Source organism: Anopheles moucheti, chromosome 3, assembly GCF_943734755.1.
Source record: "Anopheles moucheti chromosome 3, idAnoMoucSN_F20_07, whole genome shotgun sequence".
NCBI lineage: Eukaryota > Metazoa > Arthropoda > Insecta > Diptera > Culicidae > Anopheles > Anopheles moucheti.
The window spans coordinates 26,435,625-26,458,178 of NC_069141.1; the positions used below are offsets into that span (position 1 = coordinate 26,435,625).

The window sequence follows — 22,554 nt, forward strand, 5'->3', positions numbered from 1 at the left end:
TCTCGTGAAACGAGCTTACCGTGAGCTGAAAGCCGTATCCCTTGTTGACAGGCACCTCGGCAATGCTGGTGATGCTATTCACGTCCAGCACACCGTCCAGCACACCCTTCTCTTCTGCGACCGGATCGCGATAGTAGAACAGCGCGGCTCCACGCAACGTAAACCAATGCTTGCTCCACTCACCGACCCGTCCGTCCTGCTTCAGCAACCAGCCCTTCTTCGCCTGCAGCAGATCCGCGTCCGGTCCTCGATGTTCCGAGTTTTTGCCGAGATAGTTTGCCGGCGCATCGTCCATACCGCAGTCACCGTCCGGATCACCCCGTTCGTGCGTTTGACTAGGCTTCAGCTTCGGACTAGCGTTGGTGGCGGGCGGCAGGTGCAGCGATGCAAGCGGCGGCACCTGTCCACCCTTGCCGATTGAGGTTGGAATTTTCTTCACGATGGCCGATACGATCGCGGGTGCGCTGGACGGTAGGGTGAGCGAGTGTGGTCGCATCTGTAATGGCGTACCACCGACGCTGGCCCCTCCTGTACCTCCTCCTCCGCCACCTCCGCCACCACCACCAGTGCCACCACCGCCACCACTACCGCCGTTGGTGTACTGTGGTGGGATCGTGTTTTCGTCCCGCGGGCTCGTCGCCTTCTCGTGGTGGTCCGCCGTGAGTGACAGGCTGTCCGTGATGCAGGGGCTGCTCCAGCGGTTCACGTTCGTGATCGTGTTGGCGATATCCTTCAGCTTTAGCTCGTCCCTCGAACGTAACTCCGCACCGCTGATGCTACCACCACTGTCCAGCAGCAAACATTTGGCTGTTGAAACGATAAAAATGATGTTTTTAGTATGAGTGTTTTCTTTCGGCATACAATCAATATTAAGGTAAGTTCGTAATTATGATGCGTTGGTTACGGATGCCCTTGAAGTCTGCATGGTAGACTACTATTTTCGTGTAGAGAAAAAATCAAACCCGTCAGATAAACGAGCACTGGCTATGGCTGATAGAAGGACATCTCCCTGAATGTGCTGTTAATAGACACCTTTGTATTGTGATGTGCGTTGCAAACAGTTACACTTCTACAGTCCTTAGCCGGATCTTTGCCCAACATCAAAATACTATGTATTTTATACTTGTATCAATATATCCATGATTGGTTAATGGATTCAAGGTTTCTCATATCAGAATTTATTCAAGGATTACTGATATTTTTGGATACTACATTGGTGTCGATTCACTTATTTTGGAACATCTCTCATCTTGTAGGTTTTATATTTCCTTGACTTTATTCATCTACATTTGGATGGACTACTTCGTTGTCTTCTTCTCAAGTCTTGGCGACCCTCAAGCCAATTGTTGACGTTCTTGAACTACCAATTTCTGTTATGTTTGTATTTATCCATAGCTAAATAATTGCTTTTGTGTACTTGGGAACAAACTAGATGAAATTTAAAGCCAGTTCTATCGGGTGCAGTTCGAGGCCGCTGCCACTAACCAGGCCAGCCTGATTGTTATTAATTAGATAGTTCTTCTGTAGCTGTAGACGAATATTAACACCTGCAAAACGTTGAACATGTTTTTTTGATACCGAAGAAGTTTTTCATTGTCTCACATCAATAGCCTGTGTACACCATCAAATACACCACGAAACTTCGGTTTTCTATAAGAAGCTGACAAACAAAATTCCTTCGCAACGTGACACGGGCTGTACGATGCGTGCAAAGTGAGCTCTAGTGGTGTCTAGCGATTTAACATCTTTATAACCGTGTCACAGCTCTGCGTTCTGTTGCGTGCTCAGGCGCGAGTGTACTAGACACCCGTAACATTCCACAGGCATGTATAGACATCCTTGGCTGAGCGGTTCCCAAGCCGTTGTAAAACCACCTATTAACAAGACACTAGCGAGCGCAGGCGGAAGAGATGAGACGGTTGGCATTGTACGAATGACACGGCACGCAAAATGAACAAATAAATTCAATTAAAGGCATGTTTAGAAACGTTGCACGGTGGCCCATTGGCACCCGATCGCGCAACCCTCGAGTTCTAAGCATCGTGTACGCATACGTCGACCTGTCCGGATGACTCTATTTGGGCTAGGTGCAGACACATGACACGATCGTCGAAAACACTCCCAGCTGTTCGTGGGAAAACCATAGCTTCCATTTAGTGGTAGAACACTAAGAACACTCTGGACGGGATTCTGATATTTGCTCAATGTGGAGTCTGTCGGACGTGTCCTGGTGGCAGTGCAAGGCTGCGATATTTTAGCTCCCAAAATGGCGCCACAGAAGATGACTCAGGCGCAACCGATGCCGGAAAACGATGTTTTGCATCAAAAAGAATTGCAAACACTCCTCCTTCTTCGATGGAGACACAAGCGGGCAGTAATTTCCATACCTCACTGATCGGTTTCCTTGTTTCGATCCGCTGTCGATCGATTGCGTGCTGAAAGCTGCTGTCAAACAACGGGCCAAACGTGAACCTGACGTGAAGGCTGTCAGTGCGGGCAGCCCGATCGATCGGCGATCGACACTCGGCCGCATGTCGCGCATCGCGCGCATTTCGCACCAAGTGTGGCCGGGTGAGTCGGGCCCGCCGAGTGTGTGATCGTTAAGAAATATTAAAAGCTATCATTATCGGCCCGTCGATCCGGCCAACTGTCGCGGAACATCCGTGCTCTAATTGGTCGGGCAGACAAAATGCCCGACCCCGGTGCGGAAGTTCAGTTCCCGGTAGGTTGCTTTTGCGAATGGATGGACAACGCAACGGTTGTTGTGGTTATATTTTCGATCTCTTTTTTTTGTGCGGGTTCCGCTTGGTTTTGGAGGAAGCCTTCACTGTAATCCTTAAATGGGCACCCCCGGGATATACGTCGCTGGCTAGCGGGTTCGCTAGCTTGGGCTGGAAATGCGTGAGGAAAGTTCAAGGTTTTCCGCGCAGCGCAGCAAGCAAGGTGTGAACGGAACAAGGCTAAAGTTCGAAACAGTTCTCCACGGTGGACGGTCGTTTCGAGCAGCTCTACTCCATTCGTCCGACGGTTGTTATGTGGTGTGATGTGGATTTTTTTTGTGTGTCTAGCCCCGTTTGACCGGCCTGTCCGGGCAGGATTTAAGGTGAGGTGTGCAATTAGGTGTGATAGCGATCGCGTGTGATGTGTGTCTGCGATTGTGACTGAAGCCCGGCGGTCATAAAGCAGACGGGGCTTGGCTAACGAGCGCTAGGGAAGGCTCGCTATTTATGCTTGTGCTGAATGGGATAGCAATAGCAATAGCAATGGACCATGCGTCAGTTTCCATGCAAAAAGATCTAATAAAGAAAATGGTGAAATTGAAACCAAATCTTGCATGCGCCATGCCAGAGAGTTGAAAGGATTTAGAAAATGAGAGCTACGTACTATTTTTTTAAGTATCACAAATATCTTCGACAGCCCATTACACCTGGAATATTATTTAATATTTCATTCGGCAAGGAAATGCTCCTAGAATAGTAAAACATTGGTGTATACACCATGCTCTTCCCTAACCTTAACCTTTCCTTCTACTGATCGTGATTTGTACGAAACAGTTTCATTTGCCTAATGGTCAGATTGTCAGACATTGAAAGAACTTCTCAGAGATCAGCTGGATTTCAAGCGATCGGATTAAAATTCTGTACATTTAACAGCCAGAGTTAATTCAAATAGGAAGAATCGAACAATTCTCGAGTTTCGCAATACTTATAAAGGTAAATGCCTCTAATTGTCGATAAGGTAAAAATAACCAACATAACTTTTAAGATAAATATTTTCCAAAACTTTAAGGCATTCTGTTGCAGTTCAATGAGTTTGTTGCATTTAAAAGCAAACCGTTTCACACGAACTGGGTTATATGCTCTACAAATATTTAATAAACCTTGGAAAAGCAAAAGTAACTTCTAGACATGTACGAGTTTTAAAATAAAAAAACAATCCCCAAATTTCAAGCAACCCCTTTTAGAACCACCGACTGTGGCTGCCAAATGTGCTGTCCATGTACTGGCCAGAATCCGAAGAGAACGTAACGCGCGCGCCATCCTAATTGTCCTTAAACTATTGACCCACTAATAATTGCCGGTGCTCGACACCAACTCCAAAGTCACGATTTGCGCACCGCGTACAGGAACCAATCACGGACAAAATGATTCATCGCGATCGGTAGGTGGTGGTGGACATTCGGAAGCGCTAAATACTGTGTAGCTACGGTGTTAATAAGCGGACCCGTGGATTGTGATCATTTGTATATTGCGTGGGGGCATGAGAGCATCACAACAACAAAAAAAAAACATGTTAAACTCTTCTTTTGAGCATAAAACTCTTACGTAATGAAAAAAAAAAATCCTCCCCTTACAGGCCACGATGGCCATACGCGAAGGGCATCTACGCATACGGGGCAATCTACTGCACGATCACGATCGTGTTCAAATTTTTAGACCAACCAGAATGTTATTTACAGCCCAGAAATCCATCGTGCTGCTTATGCTAAAATTATGCCGTGCCTTTATCGAGCTTCCCAACGTTGGAGAGGGAACCGATTGTGATGTTTTCGACACCTTTCGAAGGTTAATTTCATTCAAGCCGGACCCTTGGCGCGGTATGGCAGATTAAGGCGTGATAGAACGGATCGATCTAGCGGTCGCTTTATCCCTGAACCGGCCCACATATTTAAAGCCTGTTGGATGCCAGGGATGTATGGTACCATAAAAGTAAGCCATTCTCATCGATTGGCTAGCGATTGGATTATTTTACGACTGCAAAATCCAATCGGTTACACACAAACTCAATGCACACCCAGAGTAGTCGAGCGCCTTCATTTTACCTGATGCATGAAAGAATGGTGCGCGCTGTGCAGGGGAAAGGTACCGAGCCCGCAAGGTGGGTGTGATTCGGTAGCTTATCCATGCAAAACATGCTCATTTTATTGAGATTTCAATATTATGATTCACCCCGGTGATTTTCTCGATTCGGCACGGGATATTAAAAGGGGGTGGTGGCTCGCGTGGCTATTAGTGTGAAGCATGGCATGGGCGCACGGTTTGGGCTTTCAATTGTCACGCAAATTGATTCTCGTGCAGTGATACTTTACGACCGTTAATGCTTAGAGAAGGGTGGAATTTAATATCGTGGATAACGAAACGAACACCGCAATAAACATTAGTTCATCGGGCATAAACGGTCAGATGAGGTAGGGTAGATTTTTATGGCGATACATTATTGATGGCTTGTACAAACATTGACGTATTTGTCGCAGTGTACAATCTTGGTTCAATGAGCGTTATAAAATATGCATTTGAAAGCAATAAATCAACAGGCAATCAACAACATGGATAAGTAATATGATAAACATAACGCCTAAAGGTATGCAATTTGCACCGAAATATTTCTATTTTATCAGTTTTTGAGTGTATTTTAAACCGTTTACAGGTATGTAAAAGAATGTGTCTGCTGGACAAATAACTTAAAACAAATTTAAATGTAACGAATGCTGGAGTTAAGTATTTCAACAACTATAGTTTACTGATTTTTCTCATCACTGTATAATGAAGAATAGAATTACAAAATCAGATATGAAGGACGGCAAATGCATAACGAAATTCCATTTGGCTTTAACGTGTCCGTATCAGGCGCGGTAAAGCAATCGTACAAATTACGATAACCTTTGCGCATTAATATTGCATGGAATGACAATAAAACATAGATCCGATCCGTGTCTGACCTTGAAGCACTGGCGAGCGGAAATACCTCAACCTAGAATGCTGACATGCATAAAACAAGCAGCGATAAGCAAAAAAAAGGAAGGATAAAAGGAAATTACAATAGAATGTGCGCATATTACGAGCACATTAAAATCCATGACGATACTCGATGCACGGTGTTTTTAATGAGAGCGCACCACTCGTCCCTTAAAACACTGGCCGTCCAAGCTGTTCTCAATGGGTCGAGCGGCAGCCGGTGACAAGCGGTGAATTAAAAATGCACCACCACAGATGACGGTTACCCATTTGGTCGGTTATCGGTAGATAATATGCTGGAAAAAGGGTAACGCAATCACGGGTGTGATGGAAAATCCGTACCGACCGTTCTTTATTGGTCGGTATGAAGCGTCCTCCAACACTTTTATTGCTTTTCCATTAAAAAGTCGTCCGAGATGCGTGTGGTGATGCACATTACGCGACAAAAGGAGATTTCGCCGAGTGCTCCCGTCCGTCGGCCGTCTGCTCTGGTGTGATCCGGTGTGTGATCGACGGCAGCCCTATCCGTAAACGATCGCTCGCACAAAGCTATCAGGTCGCGATGGTTTGACCACAACTCATCGAGCGCATCCAACCGGCGCGATCGACGTGCGGACAGGAATGTCAGTTGTACTACCCGTGCTCCACACACTCATTACAGGGTTTGGCAATAGATAGGATACGGCGTGCCCAACTTATGGAATCGCGCAAACGAATAGGATAAAGCGTACCATTGATAGGGAAACGCGAAACAGTTTAAGGTATCGCGTGAAATAAATAGGGAATCGCGTGCACAATTTAGTGAATGCCAAATCGGCCGACCGGTATTGGAGCTGGGTATATATTACCCCGGTTGAAGAGTTGAAATTTAAAAACAAACATTTTAAATTAATGTTGCATGAAATATCGAATTTTGGAGGTAAAACAAGGGATGTAAAATATTGTTTGATAACATTAGAGCATAAAATAATTGATTTTCACCGACAAACAACACCATTTAAAAACATATACAACTAAAGCATTCAAAAATTTGAATTGGATCTTTCAAACATCGTTTGTATACACAGGATTTCAAAACACGGGCATATGTTGTCGTTAGGTATAATTCTCGGGTACTGAAAATATTTAATATTGGTCTAGCAAGCGAAGCGTCTAAAGTTAATCCAAGTGTGTAAAACAAGTACTTGTGTCCTGCGTTAAATTTTCTATTTAACACAAATCGTGCGTTCATTTTTGGTGTCGGTCAACATACTTGTAAAGGTACGTATTTGCGTAAAGCGACTAAAAGATGCGAAATTTTAAAACGCTCTTGCATTATTGGTGTTTCAGGCGCTAGGGTACAACAGGTATCATTTCCAACTCGCTTAATTGTTGTGACTAGCAAACTGCAAGCGGATAAAGTAAGTTAAAATACAGCTACGGACCGCAACAACCGAACTCTAACTTACATCGTTCTATTTACATCCTAACAGACATGAGCTCCAATCAAAGCTCTGAGCAAGTGCAAAATGCAGGCAGATCGGTTCAAACGCCCCGTCGACGAAAAACCACGAGCAACGAAGATAGAGAGCGTGTGGTAACGGCGTATGAGAACGGAGCAACGCATGCACATATTAGCCAAATGCTAAACATCAAACTACAGACCGTTTATGGGATCATCAAAAAGTACCAAACAACATGGCAGATCGAAGCCAAGAAACGTGGTGGCAACAGGCAGAAAGTGTTGTCGCAGCAAGCTATAAGCGATGTTAGGAGTTGGATCGACGACGATTGTACGGTGACGCTGAAAACGCTCGCCGAAAAAGTATTGGAAGAACACGGGATACAAGTTTCGACTACTACCATCGCGAGGGAAATAAAAGGTTTCAATTACTCCTTGAAGATGATTAAGCTGATCCCAGAACGGCGCAACACTCTGCCAACAATAGAAGATCGCATATAATTATATGCTTCTTGATAAGTTGATTCTTATAATATTTAATGGTAAGGTAAAATTATGGTTACGGCCATGACTAACTAGTTAGGAAGAGGTAATGTAAAGGTAAATAAATGGTTTCAATTTTTCCTTGAAAAGAGTTAAGCTGTTTCTAGAGCGGAGCAACATGAACATCACAACTGTGATATGCGCATGGCTGAATGAGCTGATGTTACTACAAGCCTAAAGTATAAAATCAACACATTTCGTCTCTTTAAAAGAGTCGTCAGTTTACTAACTAAATTATTTACACATTAAATCTAGCATCTTACTACCTAAACAATTATCTAAAACTTAATCTAAAATTTCTTCTCCTCTCAAACACCGGGACATGTATTGCCACATGTTCGAGATGTAGCCATCGCAATCCTGTGCGCTTATTAGGTTGGAGCCATTCCTGATCGCTTCCATCAATTGTTCCTCATTTTCAGGACTTTTTCGTCTCACAAAGTTTTTCCATTGACTGAAAAGATTTTCGATAGGGTTAAGAAAAGGTGAGTAGGGTGGTAAATATAGAGGTTTGTCTTCATCGATTCCGATGGCGGTTCTTACGGTAGTTGTTTTATGGAAAGCCACGTTATCCATCACAAGATAGGATCTGTGGATACCTTTCGAACGCAGTGTGTGCTTTAGTTCTTCAATGAACTGTACGAAAAGGTCTCTATTCACGGACCGCGTATGTGTGGTGTAATGCAGCACGCCGTAACGATTCATGGCACATATGATGGATATGTTCCGAGTTCTTAGCTGTGGGACGGTGATGGTGGCCGCCGCTCCTCTCGCTGATCGTCCTTTAAGCGTGCGCATGCTGACGTTGAACCCCACTTCGTCCAGGTAGATTAGGCCATTGTCCGGAATTTCCCGAGCTATTTCGTAAAACTGCGTAGCATATAATTTGCGATCTTCTATTGTTGGCAGAGTGTTGCGCCGTTCTGGGATCAGCTTAATCATCTTCAAGGAGTAATTGAAACCTTTTATTTCCCTCGCGATGGTAGTAGTCGAAACTTGTATCCCGTGTTCTTCCAATACTTTTTCGGCGAGCGTTTTCAGCGTCACCGTACAATCGTCGTCGATCCAACTCCGAACATCGCTTATAGCTTGCTGCGACAACACTTTCTGCCTGTTGCCACCACGTTTCTTGGCTTCGATCTGCCATGTTGTTTGGTACTTTTTGATGATCCCATAAACGGTCTGTAGTTTGATGTTTAGCATTTGGCTAATATGTGCATGCGTTGCTCCGTTCTCATACGCCGTTACCACACGCTCTCTATCTTCGTTGCTCGTGGTTTTTCGTCGACGGGGCGTTTGAACCGATCTGCCTGCATTTTGCACTTGCTCAGAGCTTTGATTGGAGCTCATGTCTGTTAGGATGTAAATAGAACGATGTAAGTTAGAGTTCGGTTGTTGCGGTCCGTAGCTGTATTTTAACTTACTTTATCCGCTTGCAGTTTGCTAGTCACAACAATTAAGCGAGTTGGAAATGATACCTGTTGTACCCTAGCGCCTGAAACACCAATAATGCAAGAGCGTTTTAAAATTTCGCATCTTTTAGTCGCTGTACGCAAATACGTACCTTTACAAGTATGTTGACCGACACCAAAAATGAACGCACGATTTGTGTTAAATAGAAAATTTAACGCAGGACACAAGTACTTGTTTTACACACTTGGATTAACTTTAGACGCTTCGCTTGCTAGACCAATATTAAATATTTTCAGTACCCGAGAATTATACCTAACGACAACATATGCCCGTGTTTTGAAATCCTGTGTATACAAACGATGTTTGAAAGATCCAATTCAAATTTTTGAATGCTTTAGTTGTATATGTTTTTAAATGGTGTTGTTTGTCGGTGAAAATCAATTATTTTATGCTCTAATGTTATCAAACAATATTTTACATCCCTTGTTTTACCTCCAAAATTCGATATTTCATGCAACATTAATTTAAAATGTTTGTTTTTAAATTTCAACTCTTCAACCGGGGTAATATATACCCAGCTCCAATACCGGTCGGCCGATTTGGCATTCACTAAATTGTGCACGCGATTCCCTATTTATTTCACGCGATACCTTAAACTGTTTCGCGTTTCCCTATCAATGGTACGCTTTATCCTATTCGTTTGCGCGATTCCATAAGTTGGGCACGCCGTATCCTATCTATTGCCAAACCCTGTAAGGCGACGGTGGGCTTATTATCGAGTTGGTGGTTTCAGCGCGCCGTGGCTTCTTCCGAAAACATCCTTTAGAGGTACGTCCACACATGTGGAACCTCAGTACGCACAGCAGGCCACAGATTGATCGACGTGGCTTCTTCCTACCCTACGGACGCGGAATGCGTGTTCCTTGTAATGAAGGCACATCCGTACGATGGAAGGGAAATGAAAACGTATCACCACACCGCGATCCACATAGACGGGGACGCTCGTTACCGACTTTATTAGCGACAGACCCGGTCGCATGCGAATTGTAATAAGTAATAACAAGTATTAAATAAAGTAAATAGGCCACTAATTTCGACCCAACCGGTACCAGCTCGGTACTGTTGGGTCCCTGCGTACAGGGAATGCACGGTGTTGGTGGGTGTTGTTCACTCTAGAATGCATTTAGTTTGGTGATTAAAGAAAGAGCGTAAAGTTACAGCGGGATTGAGCTGAAGTTTCATCGAACAAGCATCTCATTAACGGTGGCAGTAAATCAGACGAGCGATTAAGACGATACTCGCTGAGGAAGGAATTGATACTGCTGAGTTGCTAGGTAGAAAAGGATGAAGCGCAACGTGGAGGGCGGGGTGGAAATAGAAGTATAATTTAGTAAAGGATAATAAAACAAAATAGTCCTTTCGCTTTTTCCATTATTTTAATTTCTAGAACAATGTAGCTTCTTGATTAGTTTGTGCTTCATAGTTGCACAGCCGGGATAATGGATATTAAATGTAGTTAAACGCGTCCGTGATCTTCGCTCTCGCAATCTGATCGGATTCATGCCGATGAATCGAACATAAAACATAAACACATAAAATGATACTCGTTGCAAGAAAGCTCAAGGTTCCGCTTAGTTGAGTAATGCAAAAAAAAAAATGCAAGTGGAACTTCCACTTAACGAGCTGGCGTTTGTTTTACGATCGGTTTTTAGTATTGGCTGTCGCCGAAGTCAACACTAACTTTGTGCGTTCGGGAAAGGAGTCAATAAATCGCGCTGGAATAACTTGTTGACAAATAGACGCTGGGTGCCAAGTGCAACAAGTGTCATAAATGGTCGTTGCATTACGTTCGAATGGTGTGGCCTTGAAGTATCGTCGGCGGGAAGCGTTACGCGAGACAAGCATATTCAATGGCTTGAAAATTGAAGTCTTCTACTTTTCGCCTTCCAGCATGCAATCGGTATCTTTTAAGATTGAATCTGAATTTTAGGATATATTTTTAACAGGGATTTGCTTGAATTAGAGGAATGAATCTCTGAGGATTCTTGAATCTTTGACGATTCCTAAATCTCTGAGGATTCATGAATCTCAAAGATGAATTTGCATGAAACATGAACTTCTGAGGTTTTGTGAATGATTGAGGATTTATTATTCTCTAAAGATTCTTGAGTCTTCAACGATTCATGAATCTCTGAGGATTCTTGAATCTTTAAGGAATTAATCAATCTCTGAGGATTAATGAACCTTTGAGGATTCATCAACCTCTGAGGATTCTTGAATCTTTGAGGATTCATCAATCTCTGACGATTAATGAATCTTTGAGGATTCATCAACCACTGAGGATTCATGAACCTTTTCAGAGTCAACTTCTGATTTGCATGACTCCTCGTTAAAGATCCATATCAATGACTCGCGAAAGATTCATAAGGCACACCACTAGTCCTAACCCGTTTTACCAACTGCTGCTCCAAGGTAACATAATGCACCTGCACGTCAGTGTGTGTATACTATTTATTATCATGATTGCGCTGATCATGACAAACGCTACGGTCTAATTCCGGACTGTGCTGCACTGCCTGGCATGTAAAACAGAGCCGGAACGTGAGTCACACGAACGACGCCGGTAAATTATGTTTTATTCCACTTGTTAACATCCTTGTCGTTTGCTGGTCGTTCTAGATGGAGAACGGGAAGATCATGTTTTCGTGCCGTTCGGAACGATTCGATTGATCGTGTGTAACCTCGGGTTCGTTTTCGGTGGTTGTGGCATGTTCGGCACGAAGCAATCAGCAACGAGGGAATGGTGGGCGCGCAGCGAATCTAGTTTGTAACACACTCTATTGCACACCGCTCGGTGTCTCCGTCGCCTGGAGCGTGTGAAAACGTGCAAGAATCTCGATGACGTTCGAATGAGTGTAGTAGGTGTCGAGATTGTTACAAGCTGACTCGATAAAAGCCGATATGGTCTGGAATTCTGGTAGTAGCAGAAGAATTCCTTTTTTTTTCCTGTCTCCACGTAACACAATCAACTGGTAGCAGTAGCGGATCAGGCTACGCTAAGGATGGCAGAACGTCACGTCCTTCGCCCCAATAATGGTATTCTTTATGCAGTTAGTAACACGTTTGTGTGCTTCTGTTGATTTACAAGACCGTTCTGGACGCCTGCATAACGAACAATTCGATGCAGACTACCGAAATAATTGCCACTCATTTGTTCGACTTTAATTTGTCCATATTACCGGGTTAATTTTTATGCAAATTGCACCGCTGATTAGCAGGCCGCCGATGCTGTCTGGCGCTTCGGACACCCGCGGAACAAACCTGGAAACAACACGGAGACGGATCGTACTAACTAGCATCGATTACCACGCATCCAGCGGGATGGAGGAAAAAAAAAACAACGCTGGACGAAACCGGTAGTAGAGACCGCTTCCGAGTTCGAGCAGTTCGTGGTAATTGTTCCGTGTTGAATGCTACGCAGGAATAGAGTGTCTCTTTGGCTTTGTAAGTGTAGCAAAAAGAAGAAAACATGTCTAGACCCGGTTCCTTGGTAGATCTTCGCGGAGAACCTCTCACGACACGAAATCTTCGCTAAGAATGCACACGGGAAGATGAGTGCGAATGGACGCCGGACAAGAGCGGCCCAATTATCGGACGGTGTAGTGAGGTAATGGTGTATGTGTGGTGGGTTGATCTATACGGCCCGAAGGGATGCTATGATCTGCCTGCCAGGCTTGGATGGATGCACCGGTCATGAGTGTACCGCCATTGCACTTCGGAAGGGAGAGTGTAATTATTTATGCATCACTCATATCATTTCTACCAGTCTACCCCTAGCGAGACGCTAGATGTTCTATCCCGCAGGGGGGAAAAAAACCTTCTATCTAGCATAATGGAATGGAACAGAACTATCGGCCAGAATGCGGTCCTTCCGGTAAGCGTCAGGCAGGACGGGTGTCGAGGCACCGACGAGGCGACTAGTGACCACGACCACGAACGATGCCCGCGCGCTCCGCATGTAACTAGCCCGGATCTTCCGATGCCACTCATCGGCCAACTTCTGACTGTTGGGACGCCCCACGGTTTGTCGGATCCGTAACAACATGAATATTTGCTATAATTTATGGATTGTTTTCTCGCGTGGAGCATCTTTGCTGTGTTCGTTTTCGTTTTCGTTCGGAGAAGATTCTGATCGAATTGCATCGAACCCGGGAGGAAAAAGGCGGTCCCGGGGACGTGAGACGGCAGGGCCGGACGCCGCCGTAAAGATTCGTGTTTGCTGCTGTTCACAGCACACTGGATATCAGTACACAGCGACTTGGCGATCCGATTGCTTTTCGTGAGAACATTGCCCGAGCACCGGGCTCTTCCCTATTTCACGTGGCCCATGCCGACTGGTAGCGTGTGTTATGACAAGTCTCACATTTCATGGCGTATGTTCAAAATTGTCGGTTTGTGTCCGAAGTCTGGCGGGATAATGATAAGTTATCTTGCCGGGCTCATGCTGGGCATGCTTGGTTGGGAGTATTTTGTTTTTGTTTGTTGTTGTTTCGCCAGACCAACGGGGGAGGTTGAATTCTGGAAGGTGGAAGGTCAACATTTAACATGCCCATTTTACACGTTTGTGCAGCTTGAAGTTGCCTTCGCTGTATGTGCAGCGATACGAGAGCGATAGAGGATCGTGTTGGGCGCAATGAAGGCATCTCCCACTGTTCACTGCACAGCGTAAATCGTTTAGATGAAATGTATGGGAGCTAGATTTTACACCTGTTTGGGGGAAGACTTCCTTGGGGAAGCGGTCAGGCGATCATATTGCACATCGGATCGGTTTTAGGTGATCGTTTATATATTGTACAAGGATTACTGTGCGAGATATTAAAGATGAGATCCGATTTCATGGTTGTTGTCGATGAAGTCGATATGATCAGATCCCGATTGTCATGTTCCAGATTATGGATGCTCTGGGAAAGACGCACAAGAGCTTGAGCTTGCAATATTACAAAAAATTAACAATCCAAGTATGAGTGCAACTAGACCATTAGAAGTCATAAGCAAAGCGACTTGGTAAAATATGAAGTCATTGGTTTACTTAACGCACCCTTAACTTCAACCCCATACCGAGATCTATACCATCTGTTTCTTGACGGAAAGATTGCTAGTGTCATCTACTTGATCTTTCGACGATAAAATCAATGGGAAATGGATATTCGAAGCGGATTGGCAATCCGCACAGTCAAGCACCTACTTAAAACCCCGGCGATCGTCGGGGTTTGATGCACCGAGAAGGGGGTAACCCTGCCAGGGATTAATAAATTTTCTCGCCAACCGATTGCCCATCTAATAGTCGAATAGTGGTGCGCACCCACATTTATCCCTTCCGCACGCCCAGGATGCAGTGCATATGCAATTTTGCGATAATGATCGCACACAGCATCGGATGGTAGTACGGGGAAGAGAGTGAGAAAGAGAGTCCCCGCTGGTGGGATTAAGTGCAATGCTTCTGGTGCGGTACGGCCCGCGAAGGTTGATGCACCGATCGTACACTTCACCGTGCCTGTGATGTGAAGCATGCAGAAGTAGCGGCGGCGTGATTTATAGGGACTAGAACTCTGCCCGGAGGTTGACCCGCCGGTTTGCCGATATATATTGGCAACGTCGTGCGCACAGGCACATGGGTTTTGTACATTTAAATTAGTGTTTGTTTGTTGTTTATTCTTGCCCCCCCCCCCTCCCTTTCCCATTCCCCGTTGGCTATCCGCCACGCGAAACCGCGTACAGCGATGAAGTTTATCCTCCTCCACCCGGGTCGATCCGATTCCAGGACCATAAATATTAATTGAAGTGTGCCCAATGATGCGAGAATATGATCGCAACGATACCAATTAAGAGTGGAACCGGCGAAGGATCTCTCGATGTTTCTACTACTGTAACCCCCCCTCCCCTAAATGTCATCATAGTTTGTTGTTGACACACAGAGAGTCGCCGAGCGCTTAACAGCGAGCGTTCCCGAACGCTAGAGCAAAAAGCCGGCCATACCTCGCCTACAAATGAGCAGCGGGAATAGCAACACCGGGACGGTTGCTGTGGGTTAAATTGGTACCCACCTTTTCTGGTACGCCACCAAAACGGCAGAAAGGGGAACTGCATTCTTACGCGCCAGAAGAATGCATTTGCAAACTACAAAACCCCGTAGGCCGCGCGCGCAGTGTTACCACAAATTTGCATTTTTATGAATTGACTTTTAATTGGCTTCGACTCGCGGATCGGAACGTTTGTTAAATGAAAATAAAGCCCTCGGTGCGGTGTTGCGCCGGGACGGGTGAGATGTTGTCCAGCAAGCGAGAGGGGGGTGGCGCAAACAAAACACCAAAACGAGTGGCCAATTTTCGGCGTTGCACGTAGACCACCTGCAATGCTCGCTCCGGGTCCATTTTGTTTGCTACCGTGTGGAGAGGTGGAGCGATCATTGCAACAGTGCCCATTACAATGCCCGACTGCTGCTAACCCGGTGTTCGACGGATAAGTGTCACGTTGACAATTAGGCGTCGGACGTGGAGACGGCTTCGTTTTGACAGTTCGAAGCTAGCAAACGACGCTGCAACAGCGCGTGTACGGAACGGAACGAGAATGATGTAATAATAATAATGCGTCAGGTCAGATCACCGCTGCACCGCTGCGTTGGGCCTGTCAGGTTTGCTTTCCATAAGGAGCGGCGCCAATTTGTGCTTAAGTGGCATCGTGTTTACTTTGGCGTGTTGTTGGCCCATTCTTGGTCTTGTTAGAAGAATAAAGCGCATAATGCAAACGAAGAACCAATTTCATGATTGGCTGGGTTTTTTTTTTCAAACCGAAAGGGTCATGAGTTTAACAGAAGGAATAATGGTGAACTATTCCATTTGATAATGTTTATTGAAATACCTTTTCCGACCCCGGTTGAGGTGGGTTTTTCGATTCTGGTTGCGATTGGGAGGCGTTTATGAGCATCCTTGAAAGGTCAGGAATCGAATGCGATCGATGGTCAATCACGGGATTAGCTTGCAGAAACGCTTACCATGTAAAGAACGGAGCCTCACCCTCAAATCCCTCTCCTTTCCAGCCTCCCATTTGCCGGAATGGAATGCAACCATGCACCATGGTACGGGCACGGGAAAGCAAAGCTCCACATACGGCGTCCGCTCTCACACCGAGGGAAATATCCAGACGATTAAAGCGACCCGGTGGAACCGAGGCCAAACCGTTGCAACATTGTTGTCACAGGCCCAGAGTGTTGTCCGTACCAGCAACAGGGGTGGAACGTTTGCACGAACATGCACATTTCCCGGTCGGCAGCAACAGCACTGACCCAGCCGGGTCACGCCGGCTTACAAAACAGGCGGACCGCCATAAACATGTACGGGAAATGATTCGCCATTAAGGTGCTACATAACTTTGCGCGTCATCTTGGTCGTGTTGTGTGTTAGCATGCTAAGGTGAGTGTGTGTCGTCCTTGTATGCTTTTTTTCTGTCCAAGAGAGAAAACCCCCTGCTGTGCCTGAAGGGGTGCATTTCATCTTGCCGGTACCGCTGGATTAGGTGCCGAAGCAACGGTTCGATTTTTGCTTAATCGAAATCAAAAGAGATTGGTTTAATTTCATCCATTATCGTGTCCATCAAGCGTGATGATTATAATCATCATTATTAGCTCCAGAAATTGTTTAGGTGTTCGTTGGCTAAGGCTGGGTGAAATGTCCCATTTGGGAAAGAAATTTACACTACCATTACAGTAACTCTCATCAAGCGGAGATGGAAGCATGGGCGAGATGGTGTTACATTTATTATAACACTAAAACTACTCGTGTTGGATTTAATGGACCATTATGCTCCTCAAATTAGTCCATTTCAATAACCAATCAAATACCATTACAATTTTTAATTCTTTACAAGACTTTACAACCCAACTAGAAAAAAAACCTTTCACCTACAGAGTGTCAGAATACAAATTGCACACGAACGAACACGCTGGAGACAACAAAAAAAAACAGCTTTAAGTCGTGTTTGATCGTATCATAAATCAAGCCGTACTGCCTCAAGGCCACTAGGCAACAGCAACGCAATGAATTCGAAGAGATCGACAGTCGAAGCTGCACGAATACGAGTGACACACGCTGCACACACGCTCCGTGAAAGTTATTAATCATTCGCTAATCCCGTGTGACCATCGGTGTTGCATCGATCGCGACCAGGTTCTGCGGTTGGGGCTAATGCACCTTGCGGTAAACTCACATGCACCACACACACACACCTTCGTTTCGAATTAAGCGCCATAGCTGAACGATTGATCGCTGTCACACCTGTGCTGGTGATGCAGATTTGGTGTTGCTGGTAGATTGTAAAAATAGCACCACCCTCTTATAGCGATCGTGTATTGATTTTTAATTGACTAATGAACCGTCCTTGGGTTGGTTCAAACCAACACTATCCCATTATCACCCTCGTCATCGCCGCTGTAGCTGAAGCTTTGAGATCGATTATTAACGGCGAGAAGCAGAAAAAAGCTCCACCTTTCCGTTGTGTATCATTTGTCATCGTGTAGTTGACCTCTTCCTGTTGGTAGAGGTTATTTTTTCTTTAAAGAGGATGTTTTATTTTGAGTTCCTTCCTTTTCTTTATCACAGCTTTTCTTCACTTGTTCAACATCTTACAACCTTACTTACACAGGCATTAATGAGCCAGCGGAAGGTGCATGTGTACTTCTGTTTCTCTGTTTTAATTTGTCCTCTTGTTTGTTTACCGCATGAAGTGATCCTGGTCACGGCACCACGACACAACATTATGTCCCTTGCAATGCGCGATGGGTTAGAAATATGACGTGCGCGGGTTTCTGCCATGGTGCAGCGCAAGGAATACTTGGTGCATATTTTACCATTTGCAAACCAAAATCACGACATTACCCACCCGTTGACCGCATTCTGTTCGAAAGCCGCAACACAGGATGGCCGGTGACTCTGCACCGCGGCTAAGTATGTGATTAGCGTCCGTAAAGTATTGGATTAAAATAATAAACGGGTGAATATATTGTGCAATTAAAAGTGAATGAGCTAGCTATAGCGAGGCACATAAAGGGGTGGATTGCAATTGCGGTCCGGCGCTCATCGCCATCCCGTTGGTGATGGAGAATTCATTCGCATTCGCGGATGTGTGTGCTTGTCGTATCGTGAACAACAAAAAAAAAGAAACAAATGCATAAACCCATCGGGTGTTAGGTCTTTGCCTTGGTTGTGCCACAGCCTACATCAACACCAAGTGTGTACGGTTCGGCGAACAGGTTGTGTGGCAGCGGGCAGATCATTAGCCCTAGCTGAACCGGGTCTAAGCACTGCAACGGTTTTGCTCAAACACGCAGCTCTCATTTGTTGGCGATCGGAAAAATCGGTAGCATTAGGCAAAACACTGCTTCTGCTGGTGCTGCTGCTGCTGCTACGGGCACATCCGCTCCTTCCGGACGTTCTGTGGTGCAATGTTTTTGGCGAAACCCGCTCATTTACAGCTAACGGTTGCGTACGGTGCAATCAGTGCAGATATTACGCAAAACGAGCGGGTTAAAATTAAACAGGGACCGAGCGGGCTGCAGCTGTTTCTTATGAGTGGGTACCTTTTTTTTTTGCTGATAGATATCGATGTCGAATGCATCAGGATAAATAGTGTGCAATATTTCATGCTAATGATTTGGCGTAATCTTTCCTGTTTCAGGCGTGTTTGAAATATTTCATCACAAGTCGGGTATGGCCGACACCGACACGTTGTTTTTGCAGGCACATTAGGTATGTTTTAAGTGCTAAAGGCAGACAGCAACATTAACTAGCACTAGTACAAATATTGATATGTTTTTCGTCCCTAATGATCGACGTTTACCTGCACCAGATTCGATGTGCGAATCGATCCCAGAATCAATGTCGTCTGGCTCACCTGCAAAAAAAGAAAATAAAACAGGTTAAAGATACGAAAAGGAAGAAATCTTTTACCATTTCCTAAACCTATTTTTATGTAAATGCAAGGGGGAGGGGGGGCAGAAATTTCAATTATTAATTCATTGTTTCGTTCAACAATCCACTAGTTTTAATATTAACGCAGGAATGTACCGGAAAATTAAAGCGAAGGAAAAGTGTTTACGAGCGAAGTTTTGCTTTTAATTCGTTCCGACGTTCCGAATCAGCTGACATTTACATAAGCATGTATAATTCTAGCAATCCAGGCTTCCATTTCCCAAACGGACCCATCCGTCCGCGATAAACTGTGCACGATTGACTCGGCGATTAACGGCGTGAGAAAACCGAAACCGAAATTGTGGTGCGACATATACACGAGCGGTACGCGGTGATTAATTCGTTGCCTTTACGTTAATTCGCTGACAAACGCGCTCGAAACACAAGTGTGTCTGCCGAAAGCACTGGGAAGCTGGTTGGGAATGTTAAAAATCCGTCCAAAGCTCTCTCCACCCAAATGCCCACCATAATACCAAAGCAGGAAAGGAAGAGGTTTTTTTTTGCTGTCCGAAAAAAAAATGTATTCCCTTTGGCCGGTGCGACAATGTAAGAAAATCTCCGAAAAAACATCGTTCGGAAGCTATTAATCACTGAAATTGTGTCCCCTGGAATGGTGCGCGCACAACATCCGAATCAGTTTTTTGGCCGGGGGTGAGGTCCACACTGTGGAGCACTGCGGAAACATAAAATTGCTTTCTTTCGGTAGGTTTGCTGCTGTACCGCTGTACGGACCTAACCGGGCGATAAGTAATCGAACACGATCCGAACGAAGCACGTGGGAAAAGGTAACGAGCAGAAAGACATGCAGGAGTTGATCGTTTCCGCTGGTAAGCATTAAAGACGTCCGTTGTTCATTAGAGCTGCGATGGCGGCTGGATGGAGTGGAGCGGCAGGTAAAATAAAATCGTTCAACAGTGGCTTTGTGTGTGTTTTTTTGTTGTTGAGCCGAATTTCGATCGAAACATTAACATGAATGAATGTCAACTTGAGCTGACCGGCAGTTAATCGAAAGGGAAAACGTCGACAATCGACCGTGGCCAAATTCGGTGTCGATCATGAGCCGTATTGAGTCGTTTGGAAGAGTGTGTGGTACGCATATTAAGATAAGACTCCGCACCACCACCATCATTCCCTACACCGATCGGCGTATTTTCGAAACAGGGTGGTTGACTTTCTTCTTTCCGTCGGTCTGCTAATTAAAGTGACCGTTTTCTTTATGCGCCTCGAAACGTGCGATGACGATGTACGGTAGTTCATAAACACAGGAAGCGACAGGGTTCGCCGGGTGTAAAAGCAGAGCGCCATGAAATGAAAGTGAAATCGTTTATCGATCAACGCTCGCTTGCGGCGTGTTGCGGCGGTGACGTGCACGGTTGGTTGGCTGATCCCGAGAAATTACGACACCGAAGCACACACGTTTCGCACGGCCGCGTGGCGTGGTGCAAAAATGTGGGAAATGTTTGGCGAAACGAAAGACTTCAACGGTGCGTATCAACGGTGCGGCTAGGCGGCAAGCGACGAACCTTCCTTTGAATTTGCAGCTTAGGCGCCGTGATGACAGAAAGTTGATTTTTGTGGTCGTTTGATAGCTCTAGTGTCAATATTTTGAAAATGTGCAACTTTATGACGTTTGCATTACTGCTTACGAAAAAGTTGATTATATTTTAATGCAATCAACAAATATGGTAATTTTATTTTTCTACAAATTTATTATAAACATTACATAACGAAGCCTAAGCCATGTGCCATGATTTTTTGCAAAAAAATATTAAATGGTCTACGAAACAAAAGACTTCAACGGTACGTACCAATGCTGTATTTCGGCGGCAAGCGACGAACCTTTGTATGACTATGTGAATTTGCTGTTGAGATGTTAAAAAAAATCGAAAGCTTATCTTTTCATCTTTTTATGATCGTAGTATGATCATATGATCGTAATGGGACGCTTGATAACACTGGCATAATATTTTATTCTAATTTAGGTTAAATAATTATAATGAAAATTATTGCTAAATTAAACTTCCGTCTCAAAACGAATTTAATTTATCTCACAGCACAAAAGGATAATGCGTACGGAAAACTGATACCTCACCACCAATCCGCACCCCAATCAAACTCAACTTTACAAATACACTTGAAATGAAGAAAGAAATTTGCAACTCGTCAGCGTCGTGATCACAATCTAGATCACGTATCGCGATTGGATGGGGGATTTCTTTGCCCCGCGCGAAAAGGTATCTCATTTCTTCGTGATGCGCTTGCAGAACTCATTGCAGCACGGTTGATTCCACAACGCAATCGTAAAGTCGTGCAGTACCCACTCGGAATGATGACCGCAGCCGGTTTGGTAAGGACGATTGGACGTAAGGTCAAGGGTGCACACCACCAGACCAACCACTATGAGCCATTCCTGTACTTCTCTCCGATATTGTGAGTTCATTGGTAGGTGAATCCAGCTGCCGGTTCTTATCACCGATCCTCATCGGCGTTCAATCAAACCGAGCTGTTGTGCGAGCTGTCATCGGGTTTGCTCTGGGTCCGGAGACCCCCGCAAGGATGGATCTGACCGCAGGATGGATCGCATTTCGTCGATTGACGGTGCGATTCCTTGACGTGCGATCTATTAATTTAACATACCATGGCCGCCAATTCGTCGAACGGGCGTTGGTGGTATGATCGTCGCAAATGCGTAGGGAGCGAGCCGTGGGATAATCGCCGGCTACTGCGGTATGCGCGTGTTGCAAGGAGTTGCAAGGAAAGCGAAATGTAACGCACGATCGTTTACCGATTGGCGGCTTATGTACGTTTGTGTGTGTGTTGGAAATGAATATGAGTTTATGTCTTTATTTACGCCAGCACGGACAGTTCGGTCGTGAATCAGTGGGAGTTAAAATGAGGGTTTAGGTATCATGCTTTAACTCATTTTAAGTAGCTTACGTATTTACGGATTTTAATGATCCCGTAAAACGTCGTTATGCGTGAGCACATAAAATGGACCGCTCGGCAGAACAAATGAAACCAAAACCATTTTGTACGAAAGCACTTGGTGCTGTGTTTGTGAAACATATAGAATTATGAAGTTATGAAGAAACCATAAAACTGTACAGCTTTGAACGTTTAAAGGGTTGGTATGCTTAGCTATGCCAATGCTTGCCCGAGCGGATGTGGCGCTAATTAAGGGTTCACTTTCTATCCGGTATCCGGTGTTTCATTAAAACAAAAACAACCTTTGGGGAGCCCGAGCGATAAGCGGTGCCGGTGGAAAAGCGCACTGAAACACTGAAATAAACACATAAAACTCATCATTTAAATTACCGTCATTACAGCAGTGCGTAGGGCAACAAACAACAAACAGTGTGCGCATAATTTATGATGATTTGAGAGCGAGTTTTCCTCACAT

The 22,554-nt window shown here is 45.0% G+C and overlaps 1 protein-coding gene across 1 annotated transcript in view; it reads right to left on the reverse strand.

The window, feature by feature from the left end:
• LOC128305581 (protein outspread) overlaps window positions 1-22,554 on the reverse strand; it is a 194,561-nt gene that overhangs the window by 8,314 nt on the left and 163,693 nt on the right. Inside the window, exons 7-9 of the mRNA XM_053043095.1 lie at window positions 19,024-19,077; window positions 17,285-17,287; window positions 20-807 (exon numbers count right to left, since the gene is read on the reverse strand). Coding sequence (XP_052899055.1) covers window positions 20-807; window positions 17,285-17,287; window positions 19,024-19,077 — 845 coding nt within the window. The remainder of the gene's footprint in view (window positions 1-19; window positions 808-17,284; window positions 17,288-19,023; window positions 19,078-22,554) is intronic.